The following is a 25,967-nucleotide window of genomic DNA, read 5'->3' on the forward strand; positions in this document are numbered from 1 at the left end:
CCGGGCGGCAGCGGGGCTGCCCCATGGGGCGGGCGGGCGCAGGGACCCGAGGCGGCAGGGGCGGGGCTTGGGCGCTGCGCGCGCAGGGCGGGGCGGGGCGCGGTTGGCGCTGGCGGGAAACGGGAACGGAGCGAGCAGGAACGTCCGGGAATGGCGGTGCCGTTCGTGGAGGACTGGGACCTGGTGCAGACGCTGGGAGAAGGCGCCTACGGGGAGTGAGTGCGGGGCGCCGGGAAGGGGAGCGGGGTTTGGTCGGGGTTGTTGCCAGCGCTTGCACGCCCCTTGTACGCCCCTTGCACGCCCAGTGTCCCCGCACAAACGCATACGCTGCGTGTGCCTCTTGCGTGCCCGCTGCTCGGCTGGTGCACGGCCACTGCATGTCCTCTGCTTCCCGCTGTGTGCCTGCTGCTTGGCGACTGCTTGGCCATTGCGCGCCCCTTATGTGGCCACTGCTTGGCTGTTGCATGCCCCTTGTGCGGCCACTGCTTGCCCATTGCGTGCCCCTTGTGTGCCTGCTGCATGGCTACTGCTTGCCCACTGCTTGGCGAGCATATGTGCACTGCTTGGCCACTGCTTGGCTGTTGCATGCCTTGTGTTTACCTACTGCTTGGCCATCACATGCCTACTGTTTGCACACTGTATGGCCATTACATGCCCTGTGCATGCCTGCTGTTTGCGCCTGCTTTTTGGCTGTTGCATGCCCTTTGTGTGCCCACTGCTTGCCTCTGATGAGGCCGCAGCTTGCCCATTGCATGCCCCTTATGTGCCTGCTGCTTGGCCACTCTGTGCCCTGTCTATGCCCACTGCTTGGCAGTTGCATGCCCCTTGTGTGCCCACCACTTGCCCATTACATGACCTTATGTGCCTACTGCTCGCCCATTATCTGCCCATGGGCTGCCTGCGCCTGCATCCCCTAGCCGTCCCTGCCTTCAGCCCATCTCTGTGGCAGCACCTCAGGCCCCTCCTGTCCCCAGGGTGCAGCTCGCTGTCAACCGCCGCACTGAGGAGGCCGTGGCTGTCAAGATTGTGGACATGAAGCGAGCGGCCGACTGCCCTGAGAACATCAAGAAGGAAATCTGCATCAACAAGATGCTCAACCACGAGAACGTCGTCAAGTTCTACGGGCACCGGCGGGAAGGTGCCACTCAGTACCTCTTCCTGGAGTACTGCAGCGGCGGGGAGCTCTTTGACCGCATCGGTACGCTGCTTACAGGCACCTCTTAGAATCTAGAATGGTTTGTGTTGGAAGGGATCTTAAAGCTCATCCAGTTCCAACCCCTGCCACGGGCAGGGACACCTTCCACTAGAGCAGGTTGCTCCAAGCCCCTGTGTCCAACCTGGCCTTGAACACTGCCAGGGATGGGGCAGCCACAGCTTCTCTGGGCACCCTGTGCCAGCGCCTCAGCACCCTCACAGGGAAGAGCTTCTGCCTCAGAGCTCATCTCAGTCTCCCCTCTGGCAGGTTAAAGCCATTCCCCTTTGTAGGGGGATGTAGGGACATGTCCTGTCCCTACATCCCTTGTTCAAAGCCCCTCTCCAGGTTTCTTGTAGCCCCTTTAGGCACTGGAGCTGCTCTAAGGTCTCCCCTTCAGGAGCCTTCTCTTCTCCGGGCTGAACATCCACAATTTTCTTTGCCTGTCTTCTCATTAGAAACTAATCTCTAAATTGTTGAGGATCTCTTCCCATTCTTTTCCCCCTTACACAGAGCCGGATATTGGGATGCCAGAGCCGGAGGCGCAGCGGTTCTTCCAGCAGCTGATTGCCGGTGTGGTGAGTGTGGTGGCAGTGCTGGTGACACCAGTGGTGGTCCCTGCATGGTGCTGACCCTTCTCTGCCATCTCCAGGTCTATCTACACAGCATTGGCATCACCCACCGTGACCTGAAGCCGGAGAACCTGCTGCTGGATGAGCGAGGTGAAGGGGGAGGGCACGTTCTCTGTCCATTCATTTTGAGTTTTAATTTGAATTGATTTGTAAATTGCAATTTGGCCTCTGTGTGCCCACTGCTTGGCCATCACATGCCCACCATGTGGCCACTGCAGGGCCATTGTATGTGCTGTGTTTGCCCACTGCTTACCCTTGGTATGCCCCTTGTGTGCCTGCTGCATGGCCACTGCTTCCCCACTACTTGCCTGTTGCATGCCCCTTATGTGGCCGCTGTTTGGCCATTGCTTGACCATCATATGTGCCCTGCTGGCCTGCTGCTTGTTCATTGCGTGCCCCTTATGTGCCTTCTGCCTGGCCACTCTGCACTATATATGCCCACTGCTTCCCTGCTGTGCTCCTGCTGCTTGGCCATTGCTTGCCTCTTCTGTGGCCACCACTTGCCCTCTGCTTGCCCATTGCATGCCCACTTTGCCTGACTTTAAATTCCGTCTCTTCCCCACTTTCAGATAACCTGAAGATCTCAGATTTCGGCCTGGCCACAGTCTTCAGGCACAACGGCCGGGAGCGGCTGCTCAACAAGATGTGTGGGACGCTGCCCTACGTGGCCCCCGAGCTGCTGCGGCGCCCCGAGTTCCGCGCGGAGCCTGTCGACGTCTGGGCCTGCGGCGTGGTGCTGACGGCCATGCTGGCCGGAGGTGGGGCTGCCCCCCGCGTGTGGGACACGCATGGCGTGCTCAAGGGACACAGGGGAAATGCATAGAGGGAGATGTGTGGAGTGCATGGGATGGGAATAGGGCTGACCTGTCGAGGGAGGGGATGCTCCCCCTCTGCTGCGCTCTGGGGAGCCCCCCCCTGCAGTCCTGATCCAGCTCTGGGGCAACAGCACAAGAGGGACGTGGAGCTGCTGGAGCGAGGCCAGAGGAGGCCCCGGAGCTGCTGCAAGGGCTGGAGCAGCTCTGCTCTGGAGCCAGGCTGAGAGAGCTGGGCTGGGGCAGCCTGGAGAAGAGAAGGCTCCTGAAGGGGAGACCTTAGAGCAGCCCCAGTGCCTAAAGGGGCTCCAGGAAACCTGGAGAGGGGCTTTGGGCAACGGCCTGTAGGGACAGGCCAAGGGGAATGGCTTTAACCTGCCAGAGGGGAGATTGAGATGAGCTCTGAGGCAGAAGCTCTTTCCTGTGAGGGTGCTGAGGCGCTGGCACAGGGTGCCCAGAGAAGCTGTGGCTGCCCCATCCCTGGCAGTGTTCAAGGCCAGGTTGGACACAGGGGCTTGGAGCAACCTGCTCTAGTGGAAGGTGTCCCTATCTGTGGCAGGGGGTTGGAACTGGAGGAGCTTTAAGGTCCCTTCCAACACAAACCATTCCATGATTCTCCATGTGAGATGCAGAAGGGGGATGTATAGAATGCACAGGGGAGGGATACGTGAAACATAGAGGGGGATGTATGGGATGCAGAAGGAAGACGTGAAACACATGGAGGGGATGTATGGTGTGTGTCACACATACGAAGTATCTAAGGGAATGTTTGGGAGGGATAGGGGGGTGTATGAGGTACTAGGGGAGGTATGGTCTGTACAGGGGGGCAACACAGGGGATGCAGTGCAGATATGCCTGGTATGAGAGATGACCATGGTGTCATAGGTAGCGCTGCTGGGTGCTTGTGCACACTGCAGGGCTTTGCAAATTGCCTGTCTTAAAACCTCACAGAACTGGTGTTCATTCCCCCTCCTCTTGCAAAACCTCCCCATGTGCTGCCTCCTTGGCTGCGTTCTCCCCTTCTCCTGGTGCAGTAACAGCAGGTTTCCCCTCCGGCAGAGCTGCCCTGGGACCAGCCCAGCGACAGCTGCCAGGAGTACAGTGACTGGAAGGAGAGGAAAACCTACCTCCCGCCTTGGAAGAAGATTGATTCCGCACCCTTAGGTAAGCACTCAGCACCCCGAGCAGCGCCCCATGCCATGCTGGGATCACCATTGCCACCCTTCTCCATCTCTCCCAGCTTTGCTGCACAAGATCCTGACGGAGAGCCCTGCGGCGAGGATCACCATTCCCGATATCAAGAAGGACCGGTGGTACAGCAAACCCCTCAAGAAGGGTAAGGGGACACGGGGGAATGCGCTCGTCACTTCTGATTTAGGGAATTATTGGGGTATCTTGTCCATTTGCAGGTGTCAAGCGGGCTCGTGTGTCCTCAGGCGGGGTCACTGACTCTCCCGGTGGCTTCTCCAAGCACGTCCGATCCGATATGGACTTCTCACCGGTGAAGAGCCCGCTCGGGTGAGCCCCTGATTCCCTTCGTGTCCCTCTCCATGCCCTGAGCTGATGTAAGTGCCTTGTCAGTGTTGTGCCATGCAGTTCTTTGCACCTTCCAGGGCTTTCCCTGTGTTTTCCCCATGAGGTGGGTTGATGGAAACCACGCACAAGCCTCTGTTTACCCTGCTTGTGCAATGCACCATCGTCCAGAATCATAGACTGGTTTGGGTTGGAAGGGACCTTAAAGCTCATCCAGTTCCAACCCCCTGCCACGGGCAGGGACACCTTCCACTAGAGCAGGTTGCTCCAAGCCCCTGTGTCCAACCTGGCCTTGAACACTGCCAGGGATAGGGCAGCCACAGCTTCTCTGGGCACCCTGTGCCAGCGCCTCAGCACCCTCACAGGGAAGAGCTTCTTCCTTATATCCGACCTAAATCTCTGTTTCAGTTTGATCCCATTCCCCCTTGTCCTATTGCTACAGTCCCTGATGAAGAGCCCCTCTCCGGTATCCTGCTACAAATCCCATGCTGGAATATCCCTGCATTCCCCATCCTTGCAGCCTCTCCTTTGCACTCGCACCTCTATAACACCCCATCTCCCCTTGCATTGCAGTGAGGAGAAGGTGAGCTACTCCACGTCGCAGCCAGAGCCAGGCACTGGTGGGATGCTCTGGGATTGTGGAGCAGCCGCCATTGACAAACTGGTGCAGGGCATCAGCTTCTCCCAGCCTGCCTGCCCCGAGCACATGCTGGTCAACAGCCAGCTCCTCGGCACTCCGGGCTCCTCGCAGGTATGGGGGTCAACTCAGCAGGGTCTACTCTGTTGGGGTGCAGCTCTGCAGTACTTAGGGTGTAACTTTGCAGTATATATAATACTAAGGAGCAGCTATGCACTATTGATTATCTCTGGATGTGGTTTTGCAGCATTTAGGGAGCAACTTTGCAGTATTTTTAGCAGCAGGATGCAGCTTTGCAGCCTTTATGATACCAAGATGCAGCTTTGCAAGGTTTTATCATCTCAAGATGAAACTTTGCAATGTTTTGGGTATTTTTAGCAGCAGGATGCAGCTTTTCAGTGTTTAGGGTGCTGCTTTGCAGCTTTCACAATATCAGAATGCAGCTACAGTCTTTGGGATGCAACTTTTCATCCCACTTACAACCTCAGGGTCCAAATTCAAAGTATTTATTACGTTTGGGATGTAACTTCGCATTATATATATGAGATTCAGAGGCAACTGTGAAATACTTATGCCATAGGGAGCAGTTTTGCAGTACTGGGATGCAGCTTCACAGCGTTTATAACGTTTGGGGTGCAGGTTTGCATCCTGGGCGTTGCAGCTCGCAGCCTTTGCCATCAGGGGGTGCAGCTTTCCAGGCTTTACCCTCGGGATTGCTGCAGCCTGATGGGATTTCTGACCTTTCCCATGGGTTTGGGGCCGGCAGAGCCCGTGGCAGCGCCTGGTGAAGCGGATGACACGCTTCTTCACCAAGCTGGACGCTGACGGCTCGTACCGTGCCCTGAAGGAGGTGTGTGAGAAGATGGGGTACGGCTGGAAGAAGAGTTGCACCAACCAGGTGGGTGCTGGGGGGAGAGATCCTGGGGTGGGACCCCTCTGCTGTTGTATCTGCAAGTAATCCAGGGGCTCCTCCACTCCGTGCTGCTGTTTTCAGGTCACCATCTCGACCACGGACAGGAGGAACAACAAACTCATCTTCAAGGTGAACCTGGTGGAGATGGAGAGCAAGATTTTGGTGGATTTTCGCCTCTCCAAGGTGGGCACATGGTGATGCACAGTAGGTGTAAGGTGGTGCAGGGACTTCAAATGTGATGCAGGACCATTCGAGGTGATGCAAGACCAAGCTAGGTGGGTGCAGACCATGAAAAGTGGGTGCTAAGTGATGCAAGATCATGCTAGGCAGGTGCAGGACCATGCAAGGTGGGTATGAGACCATGCTAGGTAGGTGCACGGTGATGCAGGACCATGCTAGGTGGGTGTAAGACTAGGCAAGGTGGGTGCAAGGTGATGCAGGACCATGTTAGGTGGGTGTAAGACTAGGCAAGGTGGGTGCAAGGTGATGCAGGACCATGTTAGGTGGGTGTAAGACTAGGCAAGGTGGGTGCAAGGTGATGCAGGACCATGTTAGGTGGGTGTAAGACTAGGCAAGGTGGGTGCAAGGTGATGCAGGACCATGTTAGGTGGGTGTAAGACTAGGCAAGGTGGGTGCAAGGTGATGCAGGACCATGTTAGGTGGGTGCAAGGTAACACAAACTCTCCCCCCACAGGGCGATGGCCTGGAGTTCAAGAGGCACTTTCTGAAGATCAAGGGCAAGCTCAGCGACATCATCAGCACCCAGAAAGTCTGGCTGCCTGCAACGTGAGCCCCAGCACCCCCCCGCCTCCTCCTCCTCTTCCTCCTCCTTCTTTTTCTCTTCCTCCTGTGGGGAGCATCCAACCGACCGCGCGCTTCGGGTTTTAAAGGTTCAATAAAGCACTCGGGGAGACATGAAGTGGTGCCTCCTGCAAGGGGGGAGGCTGCAATGGGTCAGAGGGTCCCATCCTGCCACGGCCACGAGGGTGCTGGGATGGACTGATGGGTTCACTGTGTAAGGCGGGGGGGCAGTGCCGAAGAGGCGGGGTCAGACCTGATTGAAGCCAGCGGCGCCTCCCGAGGCTGGTGCGTGCAGGGAAGGTCGGACCTGACTGAAACCACTGCGTTGATTCCACCACGGCCGGCCCCGTCCTATAGGAAGCGTCCTACAGAATCCTGCCCAAATTGCTCCCAAACCCACCCGAAGTGCCCCAAACATGCCCACATTACCCACATCCAGCTCAAGTTGCCCCAAAGCCCAACTGAAATGCCCCCAAACCAGCCCAAATTACACAAAACTCAGCCAAAACCAAGCTTGAATTGCCCCCAAACAGCAAAACCCAACCCAAACTGCCCTCAAATGGCCTTAAAACCAGACAGAAATGTCCCAAGCCCACCCCAAGCGCCCTCACACCTGCCCGCATTGCCCCAAAAAAGGCCCAGAAAGCTCCAAAGCAGCTAGAAGTGTCCCAAAATAGCCCAAACCAGCCTTAAATGCTCCAAACTGCCCTCAAAACCCACCGAAATTGCCACAAATCAGCTCAAATGACCCCCACAGTGGCTTTAGCCATCCTAAACCAGCCCCCAAATCAACCATCCAACCAAATAACCATCCAAAACCCCCAAATGCTCCACATGTCCCACAGCAGCTCAAAATACACCCAAAATGCCCGCAAATGGCTGGAATTACCCCAAGTTATGCACAAACAGCCCAAATCGCCCCCAAACCAGCTCAAAACCATCCAGCAATGTCCCCAAACCACCTTCAAATGCCCCAAATTACACTCAACGCACCTCATCCCGAAGTGCAAACTTCCAGCCCCTGCTCCTAAGCCTAAGGTCACCAGGACAGAAAGCTGCTGCTTGGCGATGATTTCGCAGACGAGCAGGTGAGTGTGTGTGGGGGGTCCTTTGAAGAAAGGTGAGTAACAGCTTGATTTGGGTCTGATTCCCCAAAAAGACCTTTCCATGTCCGGCTGTGCTTGTGGAGCAGGAGCCGCGGTGGTGGCCCAAAAATAATCCAAAACCCCTGATTCTGGGTCTGCAAGGGTTGGGGCGGGTTCGGGGGGGGGACACCCAGAAATCTCGGTAGAGCGCGGGTGGGGGGCGGCGGTGTGGCGCCGCATGCCGCTCGCTGCTGCCACCCTGTGTCCGGAATTCGGTACTGCAGGTGTTGGTGATGGTGGACGCCATCCTGCGTCCTGATGAGGGAATGGGTCTTGGATTTTGGTGTCTGAGAAGTTGAATTATGACAAAGGGTCTCTGGGTTCAGGCAGGTCTCGGTCAGACACAACAGTGAAGCAGCTATTTATTCCACGTTTGTGCAAAAACGAGTGTCCTGGCAAGCAGGCACACACAGCAAAGGCAGAGCTTTGATTTAGGTTTCCCATCCTGTCTGCAAGTTGGGTAGTGTAGGTGGCAGCTTGGGTAGCATAGGTGACACTTAGGGTAGTGTAGGTGGCACTTGAGGTAGTGTAGGCGTTAGGTTAGGTAGCATAGGTGGTACTTTGGGTATACTCATGAGGCTGATTCAGGGTTAGCACAGCTTTATTAGACTGGTTACGTCAGAGGTGCTTGGAAGTGGGACAACTCGTGCTCAACACTAAGGGCATGCTGACATAGGAGATGGCATAGTCCAGACGTGTGGACTGCCAGGTGCTTGGTGATATTTTGGGGTCACGGTGTGAGGGGGGTTCTTAGGCAGCAAGTGAGGAGGAAGAGGACAAAGAAGATGCAAGAGGCAGCCAATGAGGTCTGTGCGTGGAAAGGTGGTTTGTTGCATCTCATGGGATGAAGGCTGTTATTTGGGAAGGATTTGGGTAGGTGGGTGCATGTGGGTGCCAGTTGGGAAGAGCCAGGGAAGCAAAGGCCTGGAGGAGAGAGCAGGCACAGGTCTGCCCATGCTCCACATGCCTGTCGAGAGGCAGGAGGAGATAATGAGGGATAGATTCAAGGATGGAGCACGGCAATGGTGTAGGGCTAGGCATGCCACCAGGCCAAAGAGTGTGGTGAGGAAGCTTGGTAGATAGATGCAGAGAGAGTAGAGGGTTTTTTCCCCAGGCAGCTTGGCCCATGTGGACAGAAATGGATGGACAGCCAGAGAAGGAGGTACCAGATCCAGAACATCAGGAAGTACAAGGAGATCCAGGGAAGACCAAGGGAGACAAAAGGTGACATCCTAGCAGGAGTCACTATGCATCCCCTGGCTGAGATGTAGGCACTGGTGAGTTGTTGTATAGGGAGTTAGGAGGACTATCTGGATAGGTAGGGCTTTTCCTTCTAGGACATTGCAGGTATCACCTGTGAGCAGCTCTCAGTCTGCAGCAGAGAACCACATCTTTGTGGAGGAGACAACGATGGAGGAGATAATGGAGGAGACCACACAACCATCAGGACCGGAGGAAGCAGATCGCCCTGGTGGTGGGTAGGAAAGGTGGCCAACAGAAGATGCATGAAGAGATGGTGGTGGCAGTGGGTGCTCTTCTTTCTTTGCAAACAACAGGTCGGGCACCCTGGGATGGTCAGCAATGACAGCTGTGATGCCAGAAGGGACACGACATTTGTGATGGACTCCGGGCAGGTATAAGAATCCCCTCCCTTGCCCTGCCCCCTCCCCTCTGGAGGGGGTTGGGGTTGGGGGAGGGCTTAGGGGAGGGAAGGGGTTAGCTAACTCCTTCCCTCCCCTAAGTCCCTCCCTAACCCCCCTAAGCCCTCTGGGGAGGGAGTGGAGGAGGGGGGTGAGAGGAGTGGGGAGGGAGGAGGGGAGTGCTAACCCATTTCTACCTATAAGATGTCCTCTCTGGAGTGAAGAGTGCAGGGGGCACCCCCCCCCACCCTATACCCCTGCCCACCTCCCACCCCCCCTCCGCCCCCCTATTCCCACCCTTCTCTCACCCCTAAACCCGTCCTCCTACCCCAACTCATCCTACCCCTATCTCCCCTGCCTCTATTCACAACCCACTACTCTGATGTAACCAGTCTAATAAAGCTGTGCTAATCCTAAATCAGCCGCATGAGCATACCCTAAATGCCACCTATGCTACTCAACCTGCAACCTACACTACCTAAAGTGCCACTTAGGATACCCAACGTAACAACTATAGTATGCAAAGTGCCACCTATCATACCCACCCTAACACCTATGGTTCCCAAAGTAACACCAAGACTACCCAACCTAACACCTATGATATCCAACCTAACGCCACCTCAAGTGCCACCTGCACTACCTAAAGTGCCACCCACTCTACCAGTCCCGACTCCTACAATACCTGAAGTGCCTCCTACACTACCCACCTTGACACCCACAATACCCAGCGTACCACCTATGGTATCCAACTTAACACCTGTGGTACACAAAGTGCTACCTACGCTACCCAACCTAACACCTATGCTACCTCAAGTGCCACCTACAGTTTCCAGCATAACACCTGTAATACCCAAAGTGTCACTGACAGTACCCAGCCTATCACCTATGATACCCAAATATCACTGACACTACCCAACCTAATACCTACGATTTCCAATCTAACGCCACCTCAAGTGCCACCTACCCAGCCTGACACCTACAATACCCAATGTACCACCTACAGTATCCAACCTAACACCTATAGTATCCAAAGTGACACTGACACTACCCAACACCTTTGTTATACAACCTAACAGCTATGCTTCCCAACCTGATACCTACGCTAGCCAAATTGCCACCTACACTACCTCAAGTGCCATCTACACTACCCAGCCTAACACCTACAATACCCAACTTGACACCTACACCACTCGACACCTACAATTCCCAACCTGCCACTGCCTGCACCCCTTAACAACTGCCTGTATGCCTGCCAATAGGACAACCTGCAAGTACCCTACACTGTGTCCCAAAGTGTGACCTTACTTGCTGGGGCCCGCTCCTTGGGCCTGCGTTCCAACGATGTCCTGTCTGTCTCTTCACCATCCGCTGCTCATCCCTAAACAAACATCCACCGTGACCACCACCGACCACCATCAAGCAGTGCCCTCCTGCATGGGGCAATGCAGATCTCCTCATCATCCTCTGATGTATCCTGTCCACTCAGAGCTCGTGCCATTCGGCACCTCGATGGGCTGGCATTGCTAAATAAAACCCATTCCCTTCCATCACTGGCCACTCAACCTCCTCCTCTTCATCCTCCTCCTCACAACACCTTGCTGCAAAAAAACCAGGGCATCTACCATGCAGGATGATGCTGGCATTGGTGTTGCCCAGCTTGTTCGTGGCCACACACGTGTAGTTGCCATAGTCCTCCTCTGAGATGTTGAAGAAGGTCAGTGTGGACAGGCAGCCCTTGCTCTCGATCCGCACACCCTCCAGCCCATTGGCTAACCTGCAGGGTTCAAAGACACATGATGGTGCTTAGAGTGCAACATGCTGTGCTCCCTGCCCTTCCCACCAGCCAAAAGACCCACACATTCCCCCTCCAGACTCCCCACATCCCACCAAGACAAGCCCTGACACACTCTCCATCTCTCCACATAACCTTTGTGGCCCACATCAACCCTACCAGCCACTGCCATTGCCTCTGAGAGAAACAACCCACTTAGACCCAGCACAACGTGTTAACCAACTCTTCCTCCACACAAGGCCCTTGACCGCCTTGTCTCTCACCCAGTGTCCTCACTGAACCATTGAAACTCCGCCAGGGGAATGGGAAGGAGAATCATAGAAGTGTAATACCCAGAGGTTGAGATAAGAACCGTGTAATAACTACCGTGTAATCATACAATCATAGGATCAACCTATGGCTCCGTGCCTTGCCACCACCCCAACCAGAGCTGCTCCAGTTTGGGGGGACTGTAATGGGTTCACACACAGGGTATGGTGAGTGAGGGGTAATTTGGGGCTCACTTAATGCAAATGGGCTGATTTGGGGTTGCATGGACCTGGTAGATCAGGCAGTACCACCGCTCTCTCATGTACTCTCTTGAACATGGTGTTATTTCTACATCCAGCCTATGGTGCTGCGATTAATTCCATCTAATTGGTTCATCTTTGCCTGTTTTACTGCCATTATACAAGCCCAGATGCTACGTTATTCCCTCTCATCCCAATTCTGCCATCCACAAATGAAAACAATGCCAAGAAACCAGCTGCCCAGCCACAAAATCCTTTCACTTTATTCAACTTCTTATTATTTTTCACCCCATGTGCTCACAATTCTATAGATTTCCATTTTGCTGGTTAATAGGCAGAGAGAAAGGAGGGGGAATAAGTCTGGAGTTTCTGCTTCCATACGCTTTTCTCCCCTGTTTTTAGCACTGCACAGATGTGTCACACATCAGAGCCTCTTGACAAAAGCAGCCTTTTTCTGCTGGGGAAAAGCTGCTGGGAAGGAAATTTTCCTCCGAGCTCCAATCCCAGATTTCTTCAGGTTTCCCATGGCTCTCCCTGCGCTAGAGCACAAGAGAGAGCGTGTCCTCTGGGCTATCCCAGCACACCGGTCTGCCTCGAGCGGTCACCCAGCCTTGCACATCTACAAAAATGGCACCATTGTGGAGCACACCCTGTGCAGGTGATGCCCAGCACCAGCTTTCTGTTCTGGCTCCTTGGCTGTGGGAGCAGGGGCTGGACATTGGCACTCCGTGTGGTGTGCTTCATGATACTCGAGAGCACTCAACACAAGGGCAGTATACAACTGTGTGGCTGTATACAGACTCGGTGGCCATTGTGGTTTAAGCTAAGGTGAACTGCATTGTTGATGGCACTGTTCAGAGGTGTCCAGGTGTAAGGGCTAACAAGCAGCAGCTTTCTGTACTGGCACCTTGGATTAGGAACATGGGTTGGATGTTTACGTTCTGTGAGCTCTGCTCCAGGACACCCAACCGTGTTTTACAGAGGAGTAGCACAGAGATAGAGCTTTAGATGGCAAAGCATGGACGGATTGCCATGTTGGTGGAACTGTTCATGAGATCCCCATGGGTAGGTGATGGGCAACAAAAACCAGGCATGCTTCTACATTCACCAAGCTACTGACATCTAAAAAATGACTCCTGGTTCCACCTTCTTGTCACTGCTCTACTTTGGTTCTCGTAGCAGTAAATATTTCACCTAATAATCCAATACAGAACACAAGTGGTAAAAAGCAACCTCAAAACTCTGTCTTCAGTAAAGAAAACATTCAGTGCCCAATAATAAAAATAACAGAACGTACCAATAAGCAACCTTAGGAAACCTAAACACCTCCTATAAATATAATACCTTAGAAAAGAAAACCTTACAGAGATACTTATTAATACATACACTGGTAAACTTTGACATGTCCTGAAGCTCTTCACTCAGCTGATTCCATTTCAGTAAACATGAAAAAACAACAGCACAAAATACCACAAGACTCAAAAGCTACAGAAGACAAAACAAACACCAGAGAACTGACCCTAATGAAGCCCAAGATCTGAATGAGCTCCCTTAGAGAAACGCTGTGCGTTATACACCCCAGGCAACACCCACAACCCCTCCCTCAACGCCCTGGGGCAGGGGTGGTGCAAACCACCACCTGGGTAAAAGAGGCAGGATAATCAATGTTTTCTTTTTGGTCTGATGTCTGTAGCACACAAAGGGTCCAAGAGAGAAAATGATTCTTCAATAATGCGAAACCAAGAGTACCTTCTCCAGGACTACATCTGTTCTCCAGGATGCCCGAGAGCAGGCACCAGGGAGGCAGTACGCAGATGGAGTTTTAGGTGGTAAAGCGAGCGCAGGAGCTCTGTGTGTGTAGGTGATGCCTGTGAGAGAAACACTGTTGCTTTTGCATACTGGGGAGGAGGCTTTGCAATATTAAGGTTTTGTAATATTAAGGCTTTGCAATATTAAGACTTAGCCCCAGCCCCAATATTGCAATGTTACTAAGGGAACGAAACAAACGGTTTGAAATACCATGACTTAAACAGACACACTCTGTGGTTAAAGACAACATCATCTTTGGGCAACAGACAGGCTCTGTGGTTTAAAAGAATGCTCTGTTTGTACAACCTATGAAACTAAGCCAGTACAAACTGATTCTGCAGTTAAACAGCAAATTGGAGTACCACGTCTGCCAGACAGTTATGAAATCAAACTGTAAAAGGAGATAAATAAAGAAATAAGAGGAAGCGGCATACGAAATCGAATAACGGGAGGTGTAACCAGAGGCGGGACAGTTAGCATGTAGATTATACACGTTGGATAGGCTGTAAACCTTGGGGCAACAAGGGAGGGAACTTGCAGACAGGATGGGCAATCTAAATCAAAGTTCTGCCTTTGCTGTATGTGCCTACTTGCCAGGACACTCATTTTTGAACAAACATTAAATAAATAGCTGCTTCACTGTTGTGTCTGACTGAGGCCTGCCTGAACCTAGAGACCGTTTCTCGCAATTCAACTTCTCAGACACCAAAATCCAAGACCCATTCCCTCAGCGTGATGCTCACCCAAGACTCCAACTTCTCACCTTCCTCCTTTTTCTGAGGCTCTGCTCTGGGAGGGGCAGTTTCTTGCCTGACTTGCTGGAGGCTGCTGCTTCTCTTCTCCCTGCTCTTCACAGGCACCTTCCGCACTGCTTTTCTGGTCTTGTTTCTTCCCCCTGCTCTTCTTTATCCGTCTCTGCTAGGCATTCTTCTTCTTCTTCCTAGTCATCACAGGCAAGCAAAGGGGAAAACAAAACAGTTGTGTATTTTTTTAATGTAGAAATCTCACACAAGTGTTTCACAGACAACACAATCCCCTGCAAAAAACCCTACGTATGAAAACCAGCACTCACAGCGACTGCAGCCATTAGCGAGGGCCTGTGCTGACCTACGACAGTAACTAAGAGTCACTTCAGTGCAGGACGTGACTCCGTGACAAAGCAAGGAGCCTACCAGACACCTGCACAGACAACACACAGCCAGGAGCCTGGCCACAGAGCACAAGGACAATCTAGAAAGGAGAGACTACCCTAGAAACAAGTCCTGGAGCATTTTCAATTCATTCTCAAATAACCTCCTGTGACACTACATTCATTTTTAGCAGCACGGAGTGACCAATAAGGTCATACATATTTTGTACTGTAGGGTGCTGTAGGCATAGGCTGCGTACTGGGCCATCTATAGCTATCCCATGCATTAAAAGCACTAGGATTTAAAGGGCATTTGTAGAGCTTTAATAAGATAAACTCTGTTTAATTTTTAGATAGCATAATTTTTAGATGGCATAAAATGACATGAACAAGCCTTAGATCAACTGCTCCTTCAGCTCGATGACCAGGGCAAATCAGCAGCAGAGCAAATAAATAAACACTCTGCCTGTTCTCAACAGGCTGAGACTTGAAATGAGTTAGCATAAACTAGAGAAGCCCTAAAGCCACCCAGTCTGGTAACTCGAAGTGTCTCCTGCTACAAGCACCTTGCAACACAGATCGAGATCTGGCTCAGCTACCTCAAAACGGTGTCTCTGCATCTACAATAGTAAGCATTTATGAAGAAACCTAATGACTTTATTATAGCCAGACACCTGTCCAAACCGAGGGAAACCAGAAGAGCAGCAGCAGCAACTGAAATCCTTCCTGACAGTCTCAACAGAAAAGCTGTGATTAGCTGGGGTCCCCCAGGGCACAAGGCATCAAGGTCTACTTGCAGAACAAAAGGAGGGCAATTAGCCCTGCTGCTGCTGCAGACCTTACTGATTTCATGGGGAAAGAATTTCAGTCTCCAAATCTTTCAGCATCTTAAAGCTACAGTACACAGTCTCATTTCCAAAATAACTTCAATTTTAGAACGGAAGTGAGAAACAGGGAATTCCTTAGCTAGTTTCTAAATGGGTATTTCCATCTTCGCCCCTTTCCCTATGAATGAAAATGCAGTGTGAATTAAGGACCCTCTGGGTAACTCCCCCCAGTTTCTATACCAAGCACGACGTGCTGTGGGATGTACGGAATACGCCTTTGGCTAGTTCAGGTCCGGTGTCCTGTGTCTGCTCCCTCCCGGGTTCCTGTGCCTCTCCTCACTGGCAGAGCACAAGGGACCGAAAAGTCCTTGTTCAGGGTAAGCGCGACTGAGCAACAACTAAAACATCAGCGCCTTACCAGCATTATTCTCAGAGTAAAGCCGAAACACAGCACTGCACCAGACCGTAGGAAGAGAATTAACTCTGCTACAGCTGAAACCAGGGCAAAGGGAGAGACAAGCACAGGGGCAGGGCGCAGGATGTCGGGGCAGGAGCCTCCGAGGCGCCTGAGATTAACCAAGGGAGATTAAGAGAGAATCCAGCGCACTGGACGCTCCTGACCCGGTTCCTCTCCGGCAGACCGCAACCCTGCCGCACCGGCCAATGTGAAGCTTCTCGCCCCGGGCGGCCAGGGGACAGGAGACGCGCGTCTGCGAGGAAGGAAGGAAGGACGGAAGGAAGGAAGGAAGGAAGGAAGGAAGGAAGGAAGGAAGGAAGGAAGGAGGGAGGGAGGGAAGGAAGGAGGGAGGGAGGGAGGGAGGGAAGGAAGGAGGGAGGGAGGGAGGGAGGGAAGGAAGGAGGGAGGGAGGGAGGGAGGGAGGGAAGGAAGGAGGGAAGGAGGGAGGGAGGGAGGGAGGGAAGGAAGAAGGGAGGGAGGGAGGGAGGGAAGGAAGGAAGGAAGGGAGGAAGGAAGGGAGGGAGGGAGGGAGGAAGGAAGGGAGGGAGGGAGGGAGGAAGGAAGGAAGGAAGGAGGGAGGGAGGGAAAGAAGGAAGGAAGGAAGGAAGGAGGGAAGGAGGGAAGGAGGGAAGGAAGGAAGGAGGGAAGGAGGGAAGGAGGGAAGGAGGGAAGGAAGGAGGGAAGGAAGGAGGGAAGGAAGGAGGGAAGGAAGGAGGGAGGGGCGGGCGGGCTGGATCGCCTCCCCAATGGCCCCGGACCCCCGGTGGGCTCGGATCTCACCTGCTGCCGCCGGTGCCGGGACCCGGGCCCTGCGCGCCGCCGCGCTGCTCCCGGGCGCTGCGCACGCGACACTCGCCGACAGCGCGCCGGAGGGACTGGAACCGGTGCGCGAACACCGGGCTGCGGCCACGAGCACCCCGCGCGCCCGCCGACACCTGAGCGTGGAGCGGCGGCGGCTCCTCACCGGGTGGCAGCGGCGGCCACGCGGCACCGGCCCGCAGGATCGCGCCGCCACTTCCGGCGAACAGGAGCGTGGGCAACGGGAACGCCGCGCCGCATGCCCGGAGCCCGGGCTGCAGTACCGAATGTCGGACACAGGATGGCAGCAGCGAGCGGCTCCAGGCGCCACACCGCGCCCCCACATCACCAACACCTGCAGTACCAAATACAGAACACAGGATGGCAGCAGAGAGCTGCATCTGTCGACACACCAAGCCCCCCCCCAGTTGCTGTACCGAGATTTCTGGGTATCTCCCCCCGCCCGCCCCCGGCCCCAACCCTTGCAGACTCAGAACCAAAAGTTTTGAAATGTTTTTGGGCCAAAACAGCTGATCCTGCTCCACAGGCACAGCCTGTCATGGAAAGGTCTTTTTGGGAAATCAGCCACAAAAGCTGTAACACAACTTTCCTTACGCCCAAACCAAGCTGTTAGAAACCCTAACGGTGCAACCGGCTTTCCCACCCAGAAGTCCAATGGAATGCAACCTCTATGCCGCCAACTCCAGGCCGTCCCGCAGCATGGCGAGTGGAGCATGAACATCTGGCCCAGGCTTCCACAGCCAAAAAGCCATGACTGAAAGCTGCTGCTGGGCCTCTTCTGCACATGGTGAGCTCCGCAACGGTTCCACCGGCATTGCTCTCGCTCCTCGCTTTCCCACCTAAAAGTCCAATTGCGTGCAAACTCTACAGCAAGCACTGCACACTGTACTGGAGCCCAGCGTGACAAGAACGCATGTACTGATACTGCTGCCATAGCTGAAGAGCCAGGACAGAAAACTGCTGCTGGGAGTCTTCTGCACATGATGAGCTCCGCAATGGTGCTACCAGCGTTGCTCTTGCTCCTCACCTTCCCACCTAGAAGTCAAATTGCATGCAACCTTTACGATGTGCGATCAAGGCTGTGCCGAGCCCGTCGCATTGAGCACGAACGTCTGGGCCCTGCTCCCACAGCCGAAGAGCCAGGATTGAAAGCTGATGCTGGGCCTCTTCTGCACACGGTGAGCTCCACAACAGTGCCACTGGCATTGCTGTCGCTCCTCGCTTTCCCACCTCAAAGTCCAATTGTGTGTAACCTCTATGGCAAGCACTCGAAGCTGTGCCGGAGCCCAGCACATAGAGCAGAACATCCGGGCCCTGCTCACACAGCTGAAAAGCTAGGACAGAAAGCTGTTGCTGGGTATCACCCATGCATGCCGAGGTCTGGAACAGTGCTCTTATCGTGGTAGTTTCCCCTCGGTTTGCCACCAAAAACTACATTTTCTTTCTGCCCCTCTGCTGAGTGCTCTCAGGCATTAAGTAGCACAGCTCATAGAAGGCAATCATGCAGTGTCTGCTCCCACACCTGGTGTGCCAGGATGGAAGGCTGGTGCTAGGCATCATCCACCTCCGTTGAGCTGGGGATCGGTGCCATCAACATGGCAGTCCCCTCTCACTTTGCCACTGGAAACAGCACCAGAGCTACCAAGGACAGAATGCTGGTGCTGGACTTCTACATGGGCTAGAAACAGTCTTATGGTTTTATATCTTTGTCAAAGCAGAATAGAGAAGATTAATTACTTTCACAGCCATGGTCTGAAGCACAAGATGTAATCCTGGTGAAAGTGCCGGTGTTTTAGCTTTACCGGAGAATCCTTTTCTCTATTTGGCCCTTTGTTTGTTACAGACATCAGACAGGAAAGAAAACAGAGTATGGCTCATCAGTTTGCATTTGGTGGTGGTTTGCCCCAGCCCTGCCCTAGGGCATTGAGAGAGGGGCTGTGGGTGGGGCCTGGGGTATATGAGGCACAGCCTTTCATTGGGGAGCTCATTCTGTTCTTAGGCTTCACTAGGGTTACTTCTCTGCAGTTCATTCAGTCTTTTGTAGTTTCTAAGATTTGTGATTTTCTTTCTCTTCTTTATTTGTGCAGTTAGTTTTTGATGCTTATTGAAATAGAGTTGGTTGAGGGGAGATTTTCAGGACATGTCAATGTTTACCAGTGTATGGATTAATAAGTATCTTTGTATGGGATGGGTTTTTTTTTTTCAGGGTAGTATATTTGTAGGATGTGTTTAGGTTTAGTAAGGCAGTTTAATGGTATGCTCTATTTTTTTAGGGTTTTGGGGGTTTTTTTTATAGTACTGTGTTTTGTGGGGGGTTTTTTACTGAAGGTAGAGTTTTGAGGTTTTTTCCCTTCTGCTTTTATTCTGTATTGGATTAGTAGCTGAAATATTTGTTGCTCCTAGGACTTAAGGAGACGTTATTCAGTAGACACAAGGTTACATGTGGATTTCTACTTGGAGTTTCAGGGTGTGTTAAGGAAGTTCTATGGAGAAAATGGATTGTGTCTTTCACATCAAGGGATGGCTTATTGCTTTTCCCCATTATTTGCAGAGTACCTTGCTATCCCTAGAACCTGTGAATCTTCTTGTAGGCCGCTAGTAAATTATCAGTCTCACAACTTCATGTATGCTGTAGGTTCGTAGCAAAGCCCAGCATCTCAGGCAAGATGGGAGATAAGAGGTACTGCAAAATGCAGGGGGAGGGTTAGAAGAACAGCTCTTGAGGAGCAGCTGGTGCAGGGGGTTCAGGAGTGCAAGTACAGGGGAGGGGGAGCTGTCAGGAAGGAGCAGGGTTCTTCTTTTGGGGTTCAGGACACAAGAAGGGGTTAAAAAAGTTTTAGACAGAGCATGGTTAACAAAGAACAGCGGGTTCATCAGCCTTTTGAAGTCAGATTTTGGTGTCGGTGATGTGTATTTCATTTTAGTCTCCCTGCAGCTCATGACAGGTATGGCAAAGTCACAAGAGATGCAACATTAACGCCTCAGGCCTGTGCCTCTTAATCTGCAGGGCTGTGCGGAAGACAAGTCTCATCTTATAAAACAACAGTGCTGACTCAGGCAAGGAGAACAGTGACAAGCAGGTCCAACCTTGTTTGTGTTATGCAGGTGATGCACAGGCCTAGATGTGGCAGCCAGACATATCAGGCTAGGGTTAAGGTTAGGTTAGGGTTACGGGTAGGGTAAGGGTTAGGTTAGGGTTAGAGTTAAGTTAGTGTTAAGCTTAAAGTTAGGTTAGGGTTAGGGTGTTAGGGTTGGGATCATTAGTCTTACGGTTAGGGTTAGGGTTTAGGGTTAAGATTCGGGTTAACGGTGTTAGGGTTAGACTAGGGTTAGGTTAGGGTTAGGAATTATGTTAGTGTGAGGGTTAGGGGTTGGCTTTAGGGTTAGGCTTTAGGGTTAGGCTTTAGGGTTAGGCTTTAGGGTTAGGCTTTAGGGTTTAGGGTTAGGGTTTAGGGTTAGGATTTGGGTTAACAGTTTAAGGGTTAGGCTTAGGGGTTAGGGTTAAGTTAGGGTTGGGTTAGGGTTAGGGGTTATGTTAGTGTTAGGTTTTAGGGGTAGGGTGTAGGGTTAGGGTTAGTGGGGGTTAGGGTAGGGGTTAGGGTTAGGGGTTAGGGTTAGTGAGAGTTAGGCTTAGGGGTTAGGGTTAGTGGTTAGGGTTAGGGTCAGGGTTTAAGGTTAGGGTTAGGTTAGGGTTGGGGGTGGGGTTAGAGTAAGGGTCAGGTTAGAGTTTAGGGTTAGGGGTCATGGATTAGGGTTAGGGTTGGTTTAGGGTTAGGGTTAGGGGTTATGGATTAGGGTTGGGATTACGGGTTAGGGTTAGTCAGGGTTACGGACAGGGTTAGGGTTAGGTTTAGTAGGGCTGGGGTTGGGGATAGGGTTAGGTTAGGGTTAAGGATATGGTTAGCCGTTAGGGTTAGTGAGGGTTAGGGGTTAGGGGTAGTGGTTAGGGTTAGGTGTTAGGGTTCATGAGGGCTAGGGTTAGTGTTAGAGGTTTACGGTTTGGGTTAGGGTGTTGGGTTAGGCTTAGGGGTTAGAGTTAGGATTAGGGTTAGGGTTAGGGTCGGGTTAGTGTTAGGGTTAGGAGTTAGGGTACGGTTAGGGTGAGGGTTAGGGGTTAGGCTTAAGGTTAGGGTTAAATTAGGGTTAGGGGTTCGGGTAGGGGTTAGGTTTAGGGGTTAGGGTTAGTCAGGGTTACTGTTAGGGTTAGGATTAGTAGGGTTGGCGTTAGGGTGAGGCGTTAGGGTTACGGTTAGTTCTAGGTTTAGGTTAGGGTTATGGTTAGCCATTAGGGTTAGGGTTTAGGGTTAGGGTTTACATTACAGTTAGGTTAAAGTTATTGAGGGTTAGGGTTAGAGGTTAGCATTCGGGGTTAGGGTTAGTGAGGGTTAGGGTTAGTGAGTGTTAGGTTTAGAGTTACGGTTAGGGTTTAGGATTAGGGTTATGGTTTGGGTTAGTGAGGGTTAGGGTTAGGGGTTGGGGTTAGGGTTAGTGAGGATTAGGGTTAGTGATGGTTAGGGATTAGGGTAACAGCAAGGGTTAGGGTTAGGTTGGGGTTAGGGTTCGGGGTTAGTTAGGGTTTGGGTTTAGGGTTAGGATAACGTTAGGTTTAGGGTAAGGGTTAGGGTTAAGGTTAGGGGTTAGTGAGGGTTAGGTTTAAGTTAGGGTTTAGGGTTAGTGGTTGGGGTTGGGTTTAGGTTTACGGTTAGGATAAGGTTAAGTTTAGGGTTACAGTTTAGGATTAGTGTTACGGTTATTGAGGGTTAGGGTGTTAGGGTTAGAGTCAGGTGTTTGGGGGTAGGTTAGGGGTTAGGGTTAGAGGTTAGGGTTGGGGTAGGGGTATGGTTGGTTAGGGTAGGGTTAGGGTTAGTGTTAAGGTTAGGGGTTAGTGAGGTTTAGGGTTAGGTTAGGGTTAGGGTTTAGGGTTAGGTTTAGTGGTTGGGGTTGGGTTTAGGGTTAGTGTTAGGAGTTAGGGTTAGGGGGTTAGGTTTAGTAAGGCTTAGGGTTTGGGGTTAGGGATAGGGTAAGGGTTTAGTGTTAGGGGTTAGGGTTGGGTTTAGGGTTCGTGTTAGGGTTTGGGGTTAGGGTTAGTTAGGGTTAAGGTTAGTGTTAGGGTTAGTTAGAGGGTTAGGGTGAGTTAGGGTTAGGGTTTACGTTTAGGGTTAGGGGTTAAGGGTTAGGGTTAGTGGTTATGGTTAGAGTTAGGGGTTAGGGTTTAGGGCTTAGGGTTAGATTTAGGGTTTAGGGTTTATGGTTAGGGGTAGGGTCAGGGTTAGGGGTTAGTGAGGGTTAGGGTTAGGTGTTAGGGTTTAGGGTTAGGGTAAGGTTAGGTTTAGGGTTAGTGAGAGTTAGGGTTAGGCTTAGGTTTTATGGTTAGGGTTGGGTTTAGGCTTAGGGGTTAGGGTTAGGTTAGGGTTAAGGTTTAGGTTTTAGGATTAGGCTTAAGGTTAGGGTTAGTGAGGGTTAGGGTTAGTATTACCATTGGGGTTACGTTTAGGGTTTAGGGTTAGGGGTTGGGATTGGGGTCAGGGTTTAGGGTTAGGGGATAGAGCTTACTGTTAGGGTTAGTAGTTAGGGTTACTGTTAGGGTTTAGCCTTAGATTTAGGGTTAGATTTAGGGTTAGGGTTTACGGTTAGGGTTGTTTTATCCAATATACAATTTTGTTTCTACATTACCTTAATATTAATAGTAAAATACGATCATTATTTCCCTTGGTGTCTGTGTCCTTTCTATTGCCCCCGTCCAAAAAGCAGGGGGCAAAACGGGGTCCCTGGGGCTCCAGGGGAACACCATGAGAAACAGCCTGAAGCAAGCACTCATGTTCCCTCCCTCAGCTGGGAGACACACTTATTTCTGCAGTATTTCAACTATCAGGCACACAATTAGGCCCTGTAATCGCCTCTTCTTGTCCCATCATTAAGGAGAACACTCCAGCAGTAACAGGGAGGGATCTTCTTTGCCACCCCTGCTGGGGGAAGTGATGCAGCTGACTCAATCCGGGCATCTCATCCTGGGTTTCTTTTTGGGCTGGTAGGAGACTCAGGGGAACACCATGTGAAACAGCCTGAAGCAAGCACTGATGTTCCCTCCCTCAGCTGGGAGACACACTTATTCCTGCAGTGTCATTTCTCTGCCAAGAGGCAGAGTTAAGGCTAAAAATCAACCTTTCATAGAATCACAGCATCATTTAATTTGGAAAAGACCCTTGAGAACATCGAGTCCAACCATTAACCTGTCACTAGCAAGTCCACACACTGACCATGAGAACATCCCTGGTGGGATACCCTGTTTGGATGGTCACCAACAGCAACTGGGACTTTAAGTCGAATTTTACATCCTACCATAATTTCACTAATTTCTATTCTATTCTGTTTGTTGCTAACCATTCTGCTACACATTAGAGCATGGAAATCAGCTGGACAAGTTATGTTATTGCAGAAACCTCCTCGTATAGATAATGGTACTTCAACACATTTAACAAACTCTTAACAACTGAGTAAACCATCCAAAAGTGTCCCTCAATTTATCACTGGAATTCAGCACTACTCTGCAGGCACAGAGGCAAGAGGTGCCTCTTGCCAACACACCACTCTGTGACAAAGATGGACTGAGGGAGACCCTTGTTGCTGTTTCTCCTAGAACACAGGGGAGTAGGGAATGAAATATTACTTTTAATAACAAAACTACATTCCAATTACCATGGAAAATATGGAACAAGATGCTAAAGCCCAACAGGTTTTACCAGGAAGAACAACAATTCACTAAAAAATCCCTCCTTTCCCAGCCCATGGATAGTTTCCTCAATAATTGGCAAGTGCACATGACACAGCAAGTGATCTGTGTGTCTACTGCACGTGGAGGTGAACAATTCCTTTTGGTGTTAGATCTGTATAATTAGATTTATCTCCAAATCAACTCAACTATGTACCAAGCAAACAGCCAGGCAGTTTTCAACTGTATCTGCAGTGCCCTGCTAGGACCTGCACAGCTGGGGACTCCAGAAATAGCTGGGACTTTTTATCCCAAGAAATCCACCCGTGACAGGAAGGAAACACACACTCTGCTCTGTGACACCAGGGGTCACTGCCTCAGCTGAGCTCTAATCCCTTTTCAGAACCCAAACACAAAGCCACTGTGCATTCAGCACACCAGGAGCTTTTATCAAAACCTGATCTCCCTGGAACACTTCAGTTGTAGAGGCACTAAATATTTATGTACATGATTGGAAGGGACCTTAAAGCTCATCCAGTTCCAAGCCCTGCCACGGGCAGGGACACCTTCCACTAGAGCAGGTTGCTCCAAGCCCCTGTGTCCAACCTGGCCTTGAACACTGCCAGGGATGGGGCAGCCACAGCTTCTCTGGGCACCCTGTGCCAGCGCCTCAGCACCCTCACAGGGAAGAACTTCTTGAGATCTCATCTCACTCTCCCCTCTCTGTCAGGTTAAGGCTGTTCCCCCTTGTCCCGTCCCCACAGGCCCTTGTTCTCCCCACAAGAAATGAAGGGAGATCCCAGGATTTAAGGCAGCCGGAGCACTCGGCTGCTGGCTCAGCCAGCGGAACTCACACAGCGAGTCCAAAGCAGCGACTCTGGTGAAGTCACTTGAGGTGCTCTTGGGAACTCCTAAAGCACCCGAAGAACGCGATCGCCACCCACCTCGTTCCACGCTCGTTTGTCCACAGGCGTCACCGGCACCAAGACACGAAGATGGGAACCACCAGAGGAGCTGCTGTTGCCTCCTCCACCGGTAGCTTGTGTTCCGTGGGGCAGTCTCCTAGTGCCTCCAATGGCGGGTTCCGTGGGGTTCCGTGGCCTGCACACCTGAACATGGGGTGTTCCAGAATCAGCCACTCCTGTGCGCCCCATGGTCATTGTGATGCCTGTGTCCCCATGGTCCCCATGTGCCCCACCATGTCCCCCTGGTCCCCATGTCCCCGTGTCCCCCCATGCAGTGGCAGATGGCCCTGTACCGCGAGATGGCCGACAAGGCCGAGGGCTCTGACAGCCCCGAGCAGATTGCCTGGATGGTGCAGGAGGTGTCGGCCGTGCTCTACCTCCTCGAGCAGGTCGGGGGTGCTGGGGGGTCCCCGGGTGCTCCTGGGAGCTGTTATTGGATACAGATACACTGAGTAAATTACATGCATAAATTAGGTTTAAAGAAAGAAAATTCAGATACATGTTCCTGATGAAAAGGCTGTGGAGTCTCGAGTTTTTACGTTACAGAAACCAGCCACTGAGCTGGATATACCAGAGGAAGTGGAGAATACGCCCCGCAAGTATGGGCTGCTGAAGCACCGGGATGATCATGAAATGCAGAAGCAGGAACTATTCATCTGAAACCAAACATCAGACCGGTAAGACTGAAACAATGTCCTACAAAACTGGAAGCAAGAAAAGGACTAGAGCCTCTAATAGAAAATTATGTCAAATACTTTGGGACAAGAATGGACTGTATTTGTACTTCACATGGTAACAACCGTTCTGGAACAGAAAAGCAGTTATTGGCTTTCCCCAAGCAGGCTGCTAAAATATCAGGCTGTGCTTTTTAGAACAAGAGGATGTAGAATTGAAAGTAACTAACTTTTTGAACCCAGCGGTGGTTTTGACAACCGATCCAGAAGCAGGAGAGCTGACTCACAACTGTTTACAGGCTATTGAGCAGGTGTATTCCAGTCACACTGACCTGACAGATACATCCCTGAAGGATGTGGACTACCAACTGTTTGTGGATGGGAGCAGCTTCATGAAAATGGAAACTGGAAAGCAGGATATGCTGCAGTAACCAAACATAAGAGAGGCTAAAGCCCTGCAACCCCCCCCAACACATCAGCACAGAAAGCTGAGCTCATGGTGCTACTGAGACTTCTGGAATTGTCAGAAAGTCAACATTTGCTTTTAAGGCACATCAGTTTGATAACACTCCAGTGAATATTGGTGATCACGTTGCTGACAAAGCAGCCGAAGAACCTGTAGTGAGGGCCCTTTCATTAATATTGCCCCATAAGTATTAGTGCTTGGATAAGGAAGTTCCAAGTTCTCAAACAGAGGATGGGAAATTACCTAGTCTATTAGGAGCCAAGAAGCATGATGGAGGATGGTGGGTTACGCCAAACAGGCAAGTAGTAATTGCCCAGCCTCTTAGGAGAAGAAAACCACCAGGCAGCTCATGGGGGAACAGAATCAATGACTGAGGCTTTAAAGCTGCAAGATCTGAGTACGCAAATAGCTGGAATTATAAAAGTGTTATAAAGAAGTGTGAACCTTGTTTAGATGCTAAGAGTCCCCGCCTGGAACAACAAAGGCAATTGTCCAGGAGGCGTACT

At 51.7% G+C, this 25,967-nt stretch overlaps 1 protein-coding gene and 1 long non-coding RNA gene across 3 annotated transcripts; one reads left to right on the forward strand and one right to left on the reverse strand.

The window, feature by feature from the left end:
• The first annotated feature begins 84 nt into the window (after positions 1 to 84).
• On the forward strand, positions 85 to 6,638 carry CHEK1 (checkpoint kinase 1). Of its 2 annotated transcripts, none has more exons than XM_030505394.1 (12): positions 85 to 215; positions 975 to 1,198; positions 1,706 to 1,770; positions 1,845 to 1,914; positions 2,394 to 2,582; positions 3,696 to 3,800; positions 3,877 to 3,972; positions 4,046 to 4,154; positions 4,743 to 4,920; positions 5,573 to 5,704; positions 5,801 to 5,902; positions 6,414 to 6,638. In XM_030505394.1, exons 1-12 carry the CDS (start codon positions 151 to 153, stop codon positions 6,507 to 6,509), a joined length of 1,431 nt encoding a protein of 476 aa, XP_030361254.1. In that variant the 5' UTR covers positions 85 to 150; the 3' UTR covers positions 6,510 to 6,638. The 2 variants fall into 2 exon arrangements, with proteins under 2 accessions (XP_030361254.1, XP_030361255.1); XM_030505395.1 differs by having other exon boundaries at positions 4,073 to 4,154.
• On the reverse strand, positions 5,297 to 16,893 carry LOC115616336. The gene is made up of 6 exons (XR_003994269.1): positions 16,609 to 16,893; positions 14,179 to 14,355; positions 10,611 to 11,079; positions 7,514 to 9,253; positions 6,774 to 6,871; positions 5,297 to 5,854 (listed from the first exon to the last, which is right to left on the reverse strand). It is a non-coding gene; the product is annotated as an uncharacterized LOC115616336 (long non-coding RNA).
• Between the last annotated feature and the right edge of the window lie 9,074 nt (positions 16,894 to 25,967).

Source organism: Strigops habroptila, chromosome 17, assembly GCF_004027225.2.
Source record: "Strigops habroptila isolate Jane chromosome 17, bStrHab1.2.pri, whole genome shotgun sequence".
Taxonomy (NCBI): domain Eukaryota; kingdom Metazoa; phylum Chordata; class Aves; order Psittaciformes; family Psittacidae; genus Strigops; species Strigops habroptila.